This window comes from Hemibagrus wyckioides, linkage group LG21 (assembly GCF_019097595.1).
Source record: "Hemibagrus wyckioides isolate EC202008001 linkage group LG21, SWU_Hwy_1.0, whole genome shotgun sequence".
Lineage (NCBI taxonomy): Eukaryota > Metazoa > Chordata > Actinopteri > Siluriformes > Bagridae > Hemibagrus > Hemibagrus wyckioides.
Window position 1 is genome coordinate 20,460,325 of NC_080730.1, and position 17,053 is coordinate 20,477,377.

The 17,053-nt window shown below is 38.5% G+C and overlaps 1 protein-coding gene and 1 long non-coding RNA gene across 4 annotated transcripts in view; one reads left to right on the forward strand and one right to left on the reverse strand.

Moving 5' to 3' along the window:
• LOC131342583 (uncharacterized) overlaps positions 1-17,053 on the forward strand; it is a 125,205-nt gene that overhangs the window by 48,325 nt on the left and 59,827 nt on the right. Inside the window, exon 1 of one of the 3 annotated variants that reach the window (XR_009203051.1) lies at positions 15,776-15,868. The exons of the other annotated variants lie outside the window; for them this stretch is intronic. This is a non-coding gene — a long non-coding RNA (uncharacterized LOC131342583). Of the gene's footprint in view, positions 1-15,775; positions 15,869-17,053 lie in introns of those variants that run through there. 3 annotated transcript variants of the gene reach the window in all.
• LOC131342570 (myosin heavy chain, fast skeletal muscle-like) lies at positions 3,150-13,854 on the reverse strand. Its single transcript, XM_058373629.1, has 40 exons — positions 13,703-13,854; positions 13,323-13,535; positions 13,077-13,220; positions 12,825-12,981; positions 12,717-12,744; positions 12,343-12,454; positions 12,168-12,260; positions 12,009-12,072; positions 11,707-11,805; positions 11,468-11,571; positions 11,242-11,380; positions 11,020-11,138; positions 10,771-10,920; positions 10,514-10,684; positions 10,046-10,352; positions 9,847-9,914; positions 9,490-9,577; positions 9,243-9,360; positions 9,011-9,134; positions 8,680-8,816; positions 8,318-8,573; positions 7,994-8,236; positions 7,531-7,707; positions 7,286-7,431; positions 7,101-7,191; positions 6,628-7,017; positions 6,357-6,483; positions 6,157-6,275; positions 5,841-6,037; positions 5,582-5,765; positions 5,328-5,493; positions 5,107-5,231; positions 4,714-5,022; positions 4,434-4,637; positions 4,221-4,346; positions 3,958-4,128; positions 3,769-3,873; positions 3,592-3,687; positions 3,377-3,508; positions 3,150-3,264 (listed from the first exon to the last, which is right to left on the reverse strand). Exons 2-40 carry the CDS (start codon positions 13,521-13,523, stop codon positions 3,244-3,246), a joined length of 5,808 nt encoding a protein of 1,935 aa, XP_058229612.1. The 5' UTR covers positions 13,524-13,535; positions 13,703-13,854; the 3' UTR covers positions 3,150-3,243.

Here is a 17,053-nt window from a genome sequence, read left to right on the forward strand (position 1 = left end):
AGGCAGTGACATACCTGCAAATTTCAGAGATGGTCTAGCTAAAAGTGCAGCATTGCCACATGCTGTGTGGCATCAAGCAGCCCCCGTTTGGCCTCATTTCAGGTTCACATAGGTTCACATTTAGATGCATTTGTAGAAGCTCATGAGTTACACTGGAGTCAAGTTGAAAATATCAAGCATGCTCTGCCCTTATAAGGAATAAATACAGATAAAGAAACTCGTACAGCAGCTTTGTTAAGGTGGCCTCTTCTGCAGCTTATATAAAAAGCATTGTTTATATAAGTTTAGCTTATATAAAAAGCAAATTTAGACCTAAACTATAACAGTTTTTCTTAGATTACTATTGCTTAGGTTCCTTTTTGTACAATGTTGTGTTGGAAAAAAACACATTGTATTGTCTTGTGCACATTTAACCAGGTTTTTCACAAGGATAAGTCTGTGCACTTTTTTCCCCATATTCAATTAACTTTGGTAGTCAAGTCAGGCCAAGTCAAGAAACTTTATTATAGTACATACTGAAATTAGACAACATTTCTCCAGGTCCTGGGTGCTACGTAGAACAACATACCAACATATAGCTACAGAACAAAAACAACAATTCACAGCTAAGGAAAGAAAGTAGTTTCCCTAGCTACATACAGTGTAGTGCAAGACAGAAGACAGTGCAGAAACAGAAAAGACAATAAACAGCACAAGACAGTACAGGACACAAAAAAAAAAGTGCAACCAAAACAATTTTTCAAACTAGAGGAACTGTAAACATTCTTATAACATATGTTTTGTGAACATGTGCATATAGCAGCAATAGGTGATAGTTTGAAGTGCAAAAATAGCACTAGCAGCAGTCGAATAAGTGTGCAGATACAAAATGTAAACATTTATAGTGTGAGTGGAGTTCAGTTCTGGTTGTGAATGCTGGTACAGAATGCTTTGGTACCTCTTTTCAGACGGCAAGAGGGTGTGTGAGGGATGTGTGGGGTCATTCACAATGCTGTTGGCTTTGCGGATGCAGTGTGTGGTATAAATGTTAATGAGAGAGGGAAGAAAGATTCCAATGATCTTCTCAGCTGTCCTCACAATCCACTGCAGGGTCTTGCGGTCTGAGATGGTGCAATTCCCAATCCAGGCAGTGATACAGCTGCTCAGGATGCTCTCGATGGTCCCTCTGTAGAACATGATCAGGATGTGGGGAGGGAGATGGGATTTCTTCAGTCTTCGTAGGAAGTACAGGCTCTGCTGGGCTTTCTTAGTGATGGAGCTGGTGTTGAGTGACCAGGTGATGTTCTCCGCCAGATGAACACTAAGGAATTGGTGCTCTTGATGATCTACACAGAGGGTCCGTCAATGTACAGCAGAGAATGGCCACTCTGTGCTCCATCTCTGTAGTCTTGTCGACGTTCAGAGACAGGTTGTTGGCTTTACACCAGGTTGTTAGCCGCTGCACCTCCTCTCTGTATGCTGAATCGTTGTTCTTGCTGATGAGACCCACCATGGTCGTGTCATCGGTGAACTTAGTCATGTGGTTTGAGCTGTGCATTGCTGCACAGTCGGGAGTCAGCAGAGTGAACAGCAGTGGGCTGAACACACAGCCCTGAGGGGCCTCAGTGCTCAGTGTGGTGGTGTTGCTGTTCCCGATCTGGACTGACAGATCTCCTAGTCAGGAAGTCCTGGATCCATTTGTAGATGGAGGTGTTCAGGCCCAGCAGGCTCAGCTTCTCAATCAGGTGCTGAGAGATGATTGTATTAAATGCTGAACTGAAGTCTATGAACAGCATTCGTACATATGAGCAGCTGTTTTTTTGGCTTACTTGTTCATTAGGTGTTCCGTAATTAAACTCCTAAATCAAGGGTTTAATTGTCAGGATATTTTAAATTGTTGCACTGTATTGGCTATGGCCATTTCTTTCTCAGATTCAAAATGGTTTGCTTCTCTCCTAGAGACATCTCCCTGGCCTTCATGATGGTTTATACTTAACAGTAAATTTATTCAGCCTTCTGTTAAAAATAAATAAAGTAAATCAAGGAAATGAAAGCTTGTTATCTTGATTCAAATTGGTCTAAAGAGAGAAAAATTATAACTTATAACTAGTTTGACTAAAACTAATGACTAAAACTTGACAAAAATGCAATGAATTTTCGTCGACTAAAACTTGACTAAAACTATGAAAGACAAAAATGACTTAAATGATAACCTTAACGGAGAATGTTTATCACACTTACACAATTATTACATAGTCTGATTTCCTGCACAAAATGCATGACTCTTTAATATAGTTTCATAAGAAATATTTGGTCCTGTAACTCTATTCTGGATTCTCAAGAATGCTCTGCCTTTATTAGGAATAAATACAGATATATAAACTCATACAGCAGCTTTGTTATGTTGGCCTCTTCTGCAGCTTATATAAAAAGTGTTTTGTTCATTTTTTGACCTAAACTTTAACATTTATAAACTTTTATTTCTGAGTATTGCATTTCAAAAATGTATGTCAACATATATGGATAAGCCTGTATTTGTGGAAAGCATCTGCTGTATTGCTTTGATACCTTTTACTGCATTGTTGCATTGGAAAAAAAACACATTGTACTGATTTCTGCACATTTAATCAGGTTTTCCACAAGGACATTTCTGTACATTTATTTCTCCATATTTAATTAACATATCTTTGGTAGTGACTAATGTTTGTTCCAGAGCTTTTGTGGCTCATTTCTAATTTCCTAATCTTATTGCTCATGAGTGGTTTGCATCTTGTGGTATGGCTTCTATATTTCTGCTCTCCAAATCTTCTCTAAACTGTGGATTGTGATACCTTCACAACTCATATTTTCTGTTTTCAACTGCAGCTGTTTTTTTTGCTTTTCTGTTCCGTCTCTGTTCCGTAATTAAACCCCTAAACCAGGGGTTTAATTGTCAGGACATTTCACCAGTAAATTACCAGTACCAGTAAATTTACTCAGCCTACTGATAAAAATACCAAATATCAGTGAAATGAAAGCTCATCTATTGTCTCCTATTCATCCTTTGATCTCAATCCCAAATGCATTCAGTGTATACCAAAAACAAAAGAATTGTTCATGTTGAAGACTGTGTTTCAAAATGTTTGAATTGGTATATTTGAATTGAATAAAGGCACTGACACTGAACCATATAGAGTACACAGAGTTTATTGAATGTATAATTGAAGCAAGGACAAAAACAATTACATATTTTATATGTTTTTTGTCTTGTCTTCTCTTCACCATTTATTCAGCTGACTCCTTGCTCTAAAAATAAGCAAACACGAGTTAAATGTTTATTTTTATGTGCTTCCAAATATGGTCTGAAGTACGCAGATTAGAATTATTTAAAAATCATATGATGATCTAAATGAAATACCTTTCCAGCCTCTCTGCTCTTGGCTCTCAGCTTGTTGACCTGGGACTCGGAGATGTCAGCACGTTCCTGAGCCTCCTCCAGCTCGTGCTGCACTTTCCTGAGCCTGGACATGTGAGTGTTTGCCTGCTCCTCCTGTGATCAACAACAGTCGTCCACTTCAGTGTTGTTTTAAGTACAATATCAGCATGCATATCAATGCATAGTGGCAAACTTACAGCGTCCTCAGCCTGTCTTTTGTAGGCCTTCACTTTCATCTGCAGTTTGTCCACAAGGTCCTGCAGTCTGTTGACATTCTTCTTATCCTCCTCAGTCTGCAATAGTTAATCTTTATTTAGGTTTTATTTGGTTTAATTATTTTTCTTCAAATGGATGTTGTGAAGTATATTTTGTACCTGGTAGGTGAGCTCCTTCACTCTCCTCTCATATTTGCGGACTCCTTTAATGGATTCAGCACTACGTCTCTGCTCAGATTCAACCTCACTCTCCAGTTCACGCACCTAGAACAGATATTTCATTTGTGGAAGACTCTTATAGTTAAATTATTTGCAAGTTGTATTCCATATTTAAATACTGCAACAAACCCTAGATTCCAGTTTCTGGAGCTGCTTCTTTCCACCCTTCATGGCAAGGCTTTCAGCTTCATCCAGACGATGCTGCAGATCTTTGACTGTAACCTCAAGGTTCTTCTTCATCCTCTCCAGATGAGCACTGGTGTCCTGCTCTTTCTTCAGCTCTTCAGCCATCATGGCAGCCTAGTGAATGAGTGATGAAATTGTGAGGTTGACCGTTCATGGATTTGCAAAAGACATTGTTGAAAAAAAAATCTATCTAATCTAACACTCACATCTGTGATGGCCTTCTTAGCCTTCTCTTCAGCATTCCTTGCCTCCTGAATGGTATCGTCCACCTCACCTTGTATTTGAACCAGGTCAGCCTCAAGCTTCTTCTTGGTGTTGATTAGGCTGGTATTCTGTAGTAATGTCATACATGAACACCTTAAAGGTAATTGATCAAGAACTATGAAATGAAAAGCAACACTAATGCTCTAACAGCTAACCTGAGAGTGCAGCAGTGCCACACGCTCACTGGCGTCAACCAGCTCCTGTTCAGCCACTTTGCGGCCTCTCTCTGTTTGCTCCAGTGCAACTCTCAGTTCCTCAATTTCTGCCAGCATCAGATTATTCCTGCGCTCTACCATGGCCACCTGCTCCTTCATGTCTTCCTGTCCTCTGACAGCCTCGTCAAGGTGCAGTTGGGCATCCTGATGTGATTGGAATCATTGTTAATTAGTGCATCAAGATAAATTTAACCATAGAAGTGTAAGTATGGAGGTGCACCTTGAGCTGTCCTTGGACATTCCTGAGCTGTTTCTGGGCCTCTGCAGCCTGGCGGTTGGCATGGCTAAGCTGAATCTCCATCTCATTGAGATCTCCTTCCATCTTCTTCTTGACCCTCAAAGCATCGTTTCTGCTCCTAACCTCAGAGTCCAGAGTGGTCTGCATGGACTCAATCACCCTCTGGCTGTTTCTCTTGATCTGCTCCATCTCCTCATCCTTCTCAGCCAGTTTCCTGTCAATCTCGCTTTTAACCTGGTTGAGCTCAAGCTGGATACGAAGAATCTTTGATTCCTCATGTTCAAGTGTACCCTATAAATGTATGTGTAAATGAAGCAATTTTTGGTGTCAATTCATTTTCATTATGACACACATTTAGTTTACATGCAGTCTTACCTCAGCTTCCTCAAGAGCAGTCTGGATTTCAGATTTTTCTGTTTCCACTGTCTTCTTTGCCTTCTCCAGCTCATGAATGGTCTTTCCAGTCTCTCCAATCTGTTCAGTCAGGTCAGAGATCTCCTCTGTTGAAACAAAAGTAATTGAATATTTTTCTTGGTACACGCAGTTCCAGTAATTTGTATTTTTTTTTAATGTGCAGTTATATTTAAGTGTCATACGCTGCAGATTCTTGTTCTCTCTCTTCAGAGTCTCGAGATGGTCAAGCGCTTCCTCATATGAGTTCTTCATCTTAAACAGTTCAGTGCTGAGAGAGCGAGCCTCTTTCTGAGCTCCCTCCAGTTCAGCCTGACCTTCTTCATACTTCTGTTTCCATTCTGCCAAGACCTGAAAAGGTGAAGGACAGTTGCATGTTATGCTAGCTTTACAAAGTCACATTGCCTAGTACACCACCATTAGTTGCCAGATGCTAGACCTTATCAAAGTTCCTCTGCTTCTTGTCAAGATTGGCAGCCAGGGCATTGGCTCTCTCAACGTCGATCATGAGGTCTTCCACCTCACCCTGCAGTCTCTGCTTGGTCTTCTCCAGAGAAGCACACTTGGAATTCACAGCTTCAATGGATTCCTCTGCCTCTTGTAGACGCTGAGCAAGCTTTTTCCTGTGGAAAAATAACATTACGACTGGACAGATGTAGATTTTTAGTCTATATAAACTTTTTTTCAGTTATATTTACTTGGCTTCCTCGAGCTCCTCGGTACGCTGGATGGCATCAGTCTCATATTTTGTTCTCCACTGAGCCACCTCACTGTTGGCCTTGGACATTCCACGTTGAAGCTCAGCCTTGGCCTCCTGCTCTTCCTCATATTGCTCTCTGAGCAGATCACAGTCATGACGGGCTGATTGGACAGCATGAGCCAGGGCGTTCTTGGCCTAGAAGCAAACAGTTAAATTGGTTACATCTATTCTACATAATCTGTTCTTACCAGGGAGTTTGGGAGATGTTTGCATAATATATTTATCCGATTTGCACGAAACTGTCCATCTTTTACCTTGACCTCCTCCTCGATTTGCCTTTTGAGTTCCTCAATCTGCTGTGTGTAAGCTTGTTTTCCTCTGGTCATCTGAGAAACAAGTGCTTCCTTCTCCTCTAGCTGACGGCTAAATTCACCTTAAACGTGATAGTAAATTATGTTACCAGAATTTACTGATGTGATTGTAGATATTTATGGCTTATTCTGATTTAATTTACCATTCTCAGTCTGAAGGCGTGCTTTTTGTGTGCTGATGTCATTCAGTTGACGAACGTGTTCATCATTCTTAGCCTTGAGTTCACTCAGCTGGTCCTCTAGGGTGCGGCACATCTTTTCTAGGTTAGCCTGCATAGAGAGACATGAGCATATGATGCAGATATTTTAATAAAGCAAACCATGCTCTTTTTGTTTGTGTTTTTATGGTTGAAATTTTTTGACACGACACTTTTATTTAATTTAACCTTGTTGTTTATGTCTTAATGACAATACCTTTGATTTTGCCACAGCCTCCATGTTACTGGAGAGATCATCTATCTCCATTTTGTATTCACTCTTTTCCTTCTCCAGCTTCTGCTTGACACGCTGAAGGTTGTCAATCTGTTCTCCAAGCTCAGCAACACTGTCAGCTTGTTTCTTGCGGAGGGCAGCAGCCGTGGCTTCATGCTGCAGAGTGGACTCTTCCAGATCGCGACGCAGTTTCTGGAACTCGGCCTCACGCTTCTTGCTCATCTCGATCTGAGCAGCAGTGGCACCTCCAGCTTCCTCGAGCCTCTCACTGATCTCCTCAAGTTCCCTGGAGAGATCAGCTCTCTGCTTCTCAACTTTAGCACGAGCTGCACGCTCAGCCTCAATTTCTTCCTCCAGCTCTTCAATGCGAGCCTGAAATTTCGGGTTTTCATACCTTAGACATTCTAATTTTCCATTTCAAGCCACAATTTAACTATTTCTCTCAGAAGTAGTACCTGGAGCTCTTTTATTTTCTTCTGAAGCTGGGCACCCAGTGACTGTTCATCTTCAATCTTGCTCAGAAGTTGACTTATTTCGAAGTCCTTCCTATGTGGCAAAATGACAAATGATGCAGTTACATTTTGTATTTAATGATTTTAATGCAGTTACACTTTTATTTGCATCATGAATTGTGGTGTACTTCTTGATCTTCTCATCAGACTGCTGCTTGTCATTCTCCAGGTCCATTATGGACTCTTGGGCCAGTTTCAAGTCTCCTTCAAGCTTTCTTTTGGCTCTCTCAAGGTCCATACGCAGCTTCTTCTCTTGTTCCAATGAACCTTCAAGCTAGATGTTGTAGAGATTAGTTTAATTTATATGTTAAAACACCTGAGCTATAGCTGCTATATTGTTGTTCATTATCTTAAATATTGTTAGGATATTTACATCATCGACTTGTTGCTCAAGCTTGGTCTTTGATTTGGTCAGAGTGTTGACTTTGTCTTCCTCTGCCTGGAGATCATCCAGAGTCTGCTGGTGTGCCTCTTGGAGGGCTTTCTTCTCCTTAGTGAGCTTGGCAATGCCCTCATCTAGAGATGCCATTTCCTCAGTGAGGTTCTTGACCTGTTCAAAAGAATTTTATTTATGTGTATCACTAGACATATACCTTGTGAAATTTGTTACATAATATTTGTATTTTTCTTCACCTGTATAGTGTGAGGATATGCACTCTACAATTTCTAGTTGAAAAGTGTTCAAGTTACTCTTTCTTCACTTGTCACTTGTCCACTCAGATCCATAACAGTGTAAATGATTTCACTTTAGTCACGGTCTGGATTTAGTAGCTGAATCTAGTATGTTTCATATGGTGTATAGCCTCTATTAATTTACAGTGCATTGCAACACAAACCTTGTTCTCAGTGGCATGTTTCTCCTTTTCCACTTTGGCCAAGGTGAGCTCCAGGTCATCAATGTCCTTCTTCAGCTCAGAGCACTCATCCTCCAGTTTCCTCTTCTTGGCAGTCAGCTCGGCATTGATTTCCTCCTCATCCTCAAGTCTCTCATTTGACTCTTTGAGTTTAGCCTCAAGTTGGATCTTGCTCTTGATGAGCCCCTCACACCTTTCCTCTGCATCTGAAAGGTTCTCGGTTTCCTGTCAATTCAAATGGTTTGATGGAAGGTATTTTTTTTATTTGCAAGATCTTTTGAGACATACTGTTTTTGAGCTACTTACAGCTGCTACTTGGAGTTGCAGGTCATTTTTCTCCTGTAGCAGAGACACCATCTTCTCCTCAAGCTCCTTTTTCTTGGCGAGTGCCTTTGCCAGATCCTCCTTCATTTTCTCATAGTTCTCCTTCATGGCAGCCATTTCCTTCTCAGTCTCTGCACTCTTGAGAAGAGGCTTGATCTTGAAGTACAGCTTCATCCATGGCCAGTGTTTCACATTCATGAATGAGCGGATGTTGTATTGGATGCTATAGATGGATTCCCTGAAATTTGCGTTTATATGTGTGTTTATTAATGTGTGTAGAATTTGCATTCAGATGAAATCGTATGTGGAATTTCGTTCTTTCATTTTAATGAAATGGAATATACCTCCTCTCCATCATCTTGACAAACTCCCTCCTCATGAGGTAGCCACGGCACAAAGCCTGAGTCATGGTTACTAGATTTGCTAGTTTTTCATCTCGCATCTCCTCTAGAGTACCCAACAGACCGGCTTTGAAGAACACCTATCATGATTACATATGGAAATATAAAACTATATAGATCATTCACATTTTTAAAAATCATGCAACAAAACTATTAGTTTTCTGTCAAAGTTTTAAACTGTAATGAATAGTAAATATGATCCTGTGAAAATCCTGTCCTGAAGTCTTCATTATTGTCATATAGCCTGTTTATGAAAATCAGATTTCATGGGTACCTTGGTGTGTCCAAACTTATACTGGGTGTGGTCAACATCAATAGAGCCCAAGAGTTTCTCTGAAGCTTTCTTGTTGTCAATGAATTGGCCTTCTGGGATGACACTGGCATTCAGGACTTTATATCTGTTTTGAAATAGTTATATTGTACAGATGATGAAGGAATTAATTTTTATTTCGGTCCGGTCCATAATAAAATTACAATTGTTGAAATGCCCTGACAAAATAAATGACCTTTGCTTGAAGTCACCATAGAGGATCCTGCTGGGGAATCCCTTTCTGCAGATTCTGATACCCTCCAGCACACCATTACACCTCAACTGGTGGATGACCAGGAAGTTCTCCATCAGACCTAGGATGTTCAGTGTCATGGTACAATATTAGTAACAGGTCTTATGGTCAGAGACATTTGTAGGTATGTGGTATTTATATATATAAAAATGAAAAAATAATTAAAATGTAAGAAAATAAGAATATCCACCTGGAGTCTTGCTCTCATTAGGAATCAAACAACGCACAAAGTGAGGGTGAGTGCTCCTTAAGTTGGTCATCAGTTTGCCCAAGTTCTCCTGTGAGTTTTACATGTAGCAGATTAGCAACAACAACAATAATAATAATGACCATAATAATAGCTTGTACACAACTTCACACAATTTTAATGTTACAGATGTTTCTTAAAATGTCAACATGAATTGCGAGAATGAGTTTAGCTGGCAATTAATATTTTTGAAGCTGAATAATGAATAGAATTGAATAATGAAATCTATAAAATGAGGAATCTGCAAGTGGAATGTATTTACTGTGCATTTTACCATGGTTTCTGTTAAATTGTTCTCACCCTGAACAGAGCAGACACGGTCTGGAAGGAACCACCCTTCTTCTTGCCTTTCTTTCCACCACTTTCAGCTGTTCCCAAATTAAAATAAATTAGTTGTTGTTTTTCTTATCTTGCAATATATCTTGTCCACTAGTATAATGGATATTAAAGACTTATTTTACAATTATTATTAATGTATTTGATTTGTAGTGATTTTTACCATCAGCACCGGCGTGGGCTACATAAAGAAGACATAACAGTTTGTTTGCTGATTTCTGGTACAGCTGCACAACAGAGTCGTTCAGTGGATCCTTGTTCTTGTCTAACCAGCCACCAATGTTGTAGTCCACAGTGCCGGCATAGTGCACCAGGGAGAAGTGGGCCTCAGCTTTGCCTTTGGCAGGCTTTGGCTTTTGGAAGCAGGCACATTTTCCAAGGTGCTGGTCGTGAAGCTTGTTCTTGAAGGACGTGTCTGTGGCTTTGGGGAACATGCACTCCTCTTCAAGGATGGAGAAGATGCCCATTGGCTGTTGGTGAAGATTATTCATGACTGATTACCACAATATTAGTGTATTATTGCTTAGTGGCAATAATACATATTAGTAGTAAATGTTATTGGTATATTACACTGCAATACTATTTTTTCATTGATTACTTCGATAGTATTATCGACACCTCAATAACTTACCTTTTCAATAAGCTCAATGCAGGCAGCCAAGTCCATACCGAAGTCAATGAACTCCCACTCAATGCCTTCTTTCTTGTACTCCTCTTGTTCCAGCACGAACATGTGGTGGTTGAAAAACTGCTGCAGTTTCTCATTTGTGAAGTTAATGCAGAGCTGCTCCAAGCTGTTGAACTGTACAGTCGATCAGTGTATTAGGTATTGCAAAAGTATTGCAAACAACAGTGGAATATGCATCATAGAGAATTAGAAATATTTACATCAAAGATCTCAAATCCAGCGATGTCCAGCACACCAATGAAGAACTGTCTTTGTTGCTTTGTGTCCAGCATCTCATTAATACGGATGACCATCCACAAGAACATTTTCTCATAGATGGATTTGCAGAGGGCAGAGACGGCATTGTTCACCTAAATAATGCAAAACTATTTCTTAGATCATCCTGTGGTTTGTTCCTATACAAAGCAAACTTAATTCTTACTTCTCATGGTTAAAAAATAAGATATTACCTGTGGTACAGTCTGGCCTTTGGTCACAAACTCATTTCCGACTTTGACTCTGGGGTAGCACAAAGCTTTCAGCATGTCAGCTGAGTTCAGGCCCAGAAGGTAGGCGATTTTATCAGCAACTGATTAAAGGTGAAAAAAGATTGTCTTAATAATCAGGGATGGCATACATACGGTACTTTATATATCGACAGTCTAGGTACATCTGGTTTATCCTATTTGTACCCTCAGTGCCATCGGGCTCAGCCTGCTCCTCCCTCTGCTTCTGCTTGAACTTCATGTTTCCATGATGCAGCACAGCACCGGTCAGCTTGTAGATGTTAATTTTCTCATCAGCGGTGAAACCCAGGATGTCAATGGCCGTCTGTGTGGTGAACAGCAGAGATTATTCATGTGTATCTGAAATTAACACATTTCTTTTGTGAAATTAGAACAATTAATTTCTTCTTACGTCTGTGGCAATGAACTCCTCCACATCATTGATGCTCTTGACTGTGATTTCACCCTGACTGATCATAGGGTAGTCATAGGGGTTGGTGGTGATGAGCAGTGCCTCTGTGTTGGACAAGTAGTTCATTTAAAAAAAAGTAATTAGTTTTTCTGATTGTCATTCTTTCATTTATAACCTGCTGTATGTTATAGATAATATAAAAAATACCCTGAAGCATTATGACTTTGACGTTTCCTTACCAAGCAGCTCTGGTTTGTGTCCAGTCATGAGCTGGTAGAAAATGTGGTAGCTTCTCTCAGCAGACAGCTGGAAAGTGACTCTTGACTTTTCCAGCAGATCTGTTGATATTTTTGTTATGTATTCATTATTACATTTGCAGAAAGACATTTGAATGGGTTTTTATCAAATGCATAATGTAATATCTAAGTGTCAGTTTGTACATCCAGGTTTGTTGATAATCTTTACTTTGCTTATATTTTCCATATGCATATTAACCAGGATTCCATGCATCTGCTTACAAGAATTCTTGACAGAAACTTACAGGTTTCAATATCAGCTGATGCCAGCTTGCCAGTTTGCCCAAAATGAATTCTGATGAATTTACCCTAAAAGACAGAATTGCAGTTTGAAATGTTTTTCTTTCATGCTTATTGTGTTTTATAAAAGATTACAAGAGCTCATATATGCTTTGTATACTTACAAAACGAGAGGAGTTGTCATTCCTCACAGTCTTGGCATTACCATAAGCCTCCAGCAGGGGGTTGGCTGCCACAATTTGGTCTTCCAGCGACCCCTGACAACAGTAGCAGATGTTTATAAAAGAAATTTGATGAATACTCTAATAGGTGCTGCACATAGTAAAGTAATTTACGTACCTGCATTTTGCCAGGAACCGGCTCTGCTGCCTTCTTTCCAGTCATGCCAACCATTGCAAAGTACTGAATGACACGTTTTGTGTTTACAGTCTTTCCTGCACCAGATTCTCCACTAGGGGTAGATTGAATAAGCAATGGTTTGTACTTTAGAAAACAAGAAAGTGTCCAAACATTTTCATTCAGTATTGTACAGTAAACAGTGATTTTCCATGTAGAAGACTGAGTGAGAAAAAAATTTACTTCTAAGTTACCTAGAAAAAAATTACATTTTTTTCAAATATGACTTAAATGTAATGAACTGGGTCTACCATGCATTTTCAAGCGTGTTTCTAAAGAACAACATGGTAAATTTTCAGATATTAGTCTGAACTTACGTAATCAGGACAGACTGGTTTTCACGATCTGAAAAGACAACAAGAATAGTGTCCTTTATGTAATTATTTAATAGATAATTTTTTGAAAGTAGTTTGTCAGTATCGTACCAGTGAGCATGAACTGATAGGCGTTATCAGAGATGGAGAAGATGTGAGGTGGGGCTTCAATCCTCTTTTTGCCTCTGTATCCAGCCACAACTACTGCATCATACACTGGGAGCCACTTGTAGGGGTTCACAGTGACGCAGAACAACCCAGAGTAGGTCTGAAGGAAAGTCAAATTGAATTTTCATTTATTTGTTCATCATTTATATATTCAGAACAATCTCTTATGGATTTTATACTTTAAGTGATTCTTACGTAGATCATCCATGCTGCATAACGCTCTTTGAGGTTATACAGCACAGCAGGTTCATTGAGGTGGGTCATCATGGCCATGTCCTCCATTTTGTCGAACTTTGGAGGATTCATTGGGAAGATTTCATCATCCTTAACTGTGACAGACTATAAAATAACAGAGATAAAACACATTATAATGGTTTGTCATGTTGAGCAATGTGCTAGGTTCCAGACGCTGTTAGATGTGGCAGTTTTCTTTTCACTTACTTTTCCACCCTCAGTATCTACAGTGGCTTTGCCACCCTCTTTACTCTTCAGTGTACCCTTGAGGTACATCTCAGCAGCATCGGTCACATAGACTGCTGTTTTGGCATCAAAAGGTTTGTTCTGAGCCTCAATCCTTTCCCTTTCCGGCTTCCGGAGGTAGACGGCCGCCTTGCCGAAACATTCCATCTCACCATCTCCCATGGTGGCAGGTTACTGTGGAGTGAAACCATAATTCAGATAAACATGCTCACTTGAGGTACTGACTGATGCCTTTATACATACAAAACAATAGTATAATAAATATATGTTTTAATTACATTTTGAAATTCGGTAAAAGCCTTAATATGATTCTGATGTACATGATATTTGCTGTGACTTACCTTAGCTGATTACCAATTTAAAAATGAAGGGCAGAACAGGACTGGTGTTCGATGGATACTGTAAAATGTAAGAAAATTTAGATAGTGTCTGTAAATTAAATTAGAATTAAATACATTCTCAACATTTTCAAAGAACTGTAAAAATTTAAAACCAAAAGTTTAAACCAAACATAATCCCTCACCTTTGCAGGGTGCTTGAGGTAGCCTCAGTCCTTGAAGGACAGTCTTATATAGTGATATTTATGTTCACTCAGCAGAAACAAACAGCCAAGTTTAGTCATGGATACAGCCATGATGTAGTCCTTCCCTAAGTGGACATCAAGTGTGATGTGTGTTTGTGTATCATATTATATTATGAAATATTAGTCTTCTGAGGAAGGGCTATTGCATGGCTTGGTTTCTTAAATTGTTAATATCTGAGAAAGAATTGTTTTCTTTGACCTGATTTTGATTAGATTAGGTAATAAATGCCCTTTCTTTTGGTTACTATTAAGTTGTTTAGTGAAGTAAACATTTTATATATTTAAATACATAGATTAATGAAAATATTAAAAGTTTTGTTTAAAGTTTTGAATGACGAACATTGTAGGATATGTATGAGCCATTTGGATGTAGCAGTAGAATCATTAGACACTGTTATTTTTAAGTTTTAGTTTAAATGCTATTCTATGTTAAAATAATCCTCAGATCACTAGAAGAGTATGCTTTTTAATGAGTTTGGCACTGAAGAAAGCCATGTCAAGTTTATCACTGGTGTTCTGTTGCAGGGGCACAGCAGTCTTTCATGTTACAAATATTTCTACAAGGCAGAAGCATCAGTCCTCTAAGGAAGTTGGCAATATCATGTGTCCTTTATAAACTGCCAAAAAGATTCAATTCCATGTTCCAGGTCTAAAAACAGAAGCAAAATGATACTTCTATATATCATCTCCCTAGTCTATGCTGTCCAAAGATGCAGAAATTTAGCAGTGTTTGTACAATTACAGATATGCCAACAAAGAAAAAAATGGAATGTTCATTCGTTCATCTTCACTAATTCCTCTATCTTTATCAATCCCAGGAGCATTAGAGGCGAGGCTGTAAAACACTCTGTATGGACTAGATTTGAACACACAACACTTCTAAGAGTGAGATGCCAATTCCTCTCACTATTTTTAAGAGTGGAATAACGAATACTCAGAAATCCAATAATCTTCTCCCAATACCATATTCTAACATCTAGTATTAAATGAAAGTTAATACATCCTTGGCAGATAATAACTAGGCAATTAAAGTTCAGAGGTTGTTGCCTGTGATGAACTGGATCCATAAATGTAATTTCTGAAACCCTATCTTAGCATAACCTTCTTATTAGGATTTAATGCAGATATAGAAACCATATCAGCTGTGGTCTCAGGACTCAAGAATTTTAGGCCCCTTCTGAAGAGTGTATAAAAGAGTTTAGCCAGTCTCCGTAAAACTTCCCCAGATGCTCTCTGGCGGTCTCTGAGTAAGTGCTTGTTGTCTTCAAATTGACCTCGGTTTTGGTGAATTCAGTGTAATCTGGGGATTTCAGTTTCAGAGTAACAGCTTGTAGTTTTATGGTCCTATGCCCTTATGGTCAGTTAAATTATCTCACTGTGCATGGTTTATACCACTATTATAGCACACTGGCTAATGTTGTTGCCTTTGTCACAATTGCATTTGGTAGTTGTTCATTTTTAGTTTGTTTGTGTAACATAAACTTATTTGCTAGTTTATAAGATTTTGATTTTTAATATTGAAATACTGGTGTGTAGAGATCATTGGACGGCAGTTTTGTAACTGAAATGTTTTTCTGATGACTCGATGGGTTACAAATGACAATCCCAAATGCCTGTGTTAATATTTACTTAGATGAAAGTAAATTAATTAAATTAACCTTGTTCATTTTTAGAGCCAAGCAGTGAATACAAGTCCTTCTCTGTTCTTGTTAGGCATCGTTGCTTCAGTGTGGGTATGAAATTTAAAAGTTGTAGTTGTAATTGCATGCTTCTGCTTCTGGGAGCTTTATAATTTAATTCTTATTGCATTTATATTGTGCCTCATCTTTTCATCATTCTAGCTCTTGGTTCTGAATATTGATGCAATACTCAGCATCATCTCTTTAACTGATTCCAACATCCACCTTTTCTGCGCCCTCAAAAGGTATGTGAAAATGTGTAACATTTTTTCTCTTATAAAATGTAGTCTAACTTTTAATTTACTTTAGTTGTACAACTCACTTAAATTTAAATGCTTTGCACAACATGGCAGTTTGCATCTGTTTATCTACATTTCTAAAGTACTATGTAGACACAACATTGTTTCAAAAAAAGATTAATTATATTGATTTTAAAAGATTTATTATTCATTATATAATATAATAATTTTAATAGGATACCATTTATGTAATCAAAATTCAAATTTTATTTGTCACATTTCTTAACGTTAGGTCAGTGTTATTGGATGTGTCAACAGGTAAATTCACTAGCAAGTTTTACGTTTTTACATTTTAGCTTTCTGTTAACTAACGTCAGTTAGCTAACCTTACTGCATAGTTCTGAGCCAGCCTTTCATCAATGTAAAATGCTTAATTATATATTGTACAACAGTTCGCCTTTTCTGCGGCATTCAGTTCTGTTTCTAATGAAATCTGTATCACGTGCTGTAGCAAGATTATTTAGGCCCTAGCCTATTTGTTTTGATAACTTAATATCATGCAAATAGCAAGCTATTTCTAAAATGACAGAAGGATTTGGAAGTTGTTGTTGGAAGTTATTGGCCATGTACGTATGCTTAAGGCTGGAATACACCCGATTTTTTCCCTATTTACATTCTGGAGAAGTTGATGCTCCCATATCTGAGTTGACAGATTTCATAAGAAGTCGAGTAGTGTACGTTAACGGACTATTGATTTCATCCAGTCGGAGGATATGAAACATGTTTGATCATGTTTTAAGCAATTTTACAACACATATTGTTCTCATTTGTCATGCGTCTCCTAGCAGCAAGCCACACTTTTATGGTCTAGACTCTTTAATATAGTTTCATAAGAGATATTTGGTCCTGTAACTCTATTCTGGATTAGCAGGGAATCAAATTAATGTTTTAATATAGGTTCACATTTAGATGCACTGAAAAATACAAATTGAAAATCTCAAGAATGCTCTGCCTTTATTAGGAATAAATACAGATATAGAAACTCATACAGCAGCTTTATGTTGGCCTCTTCTGCAGCTTATATAAAAAGTGTTTTGTTCATTTTTTGACCTAAACTATAACTTTTATAAACTTTTATTTCTGAGCATTGCATTTCAAAAATGTATGTCAACATATATGGATAAGCCTGTA

Bases quoted from the DNA above. Each gene is read 5' to 3' on its own strand.
- LOC131342570 (XM_058373629.1), bottom strand. From the start codon at position 13,523: ATGGGAGATGGTGAGATGGAATGTTTCGGCAAGGCGGCCGTCTACCTC. The intron at 8,817-9,010 runs GTACCCATGAAA...TAATCATGATAG, and splicing joins ATAAGTTTGGACACACCAAG to GTGTTCTTCAAAGCCGGTCT. The intron at 4,347-4,433 runs GTTAGCTGTTAG...ACATTACTACAG, and splicing joins TGGCACTGCTGCACTCTCAG to AATACCAGCCTAATCAACAC.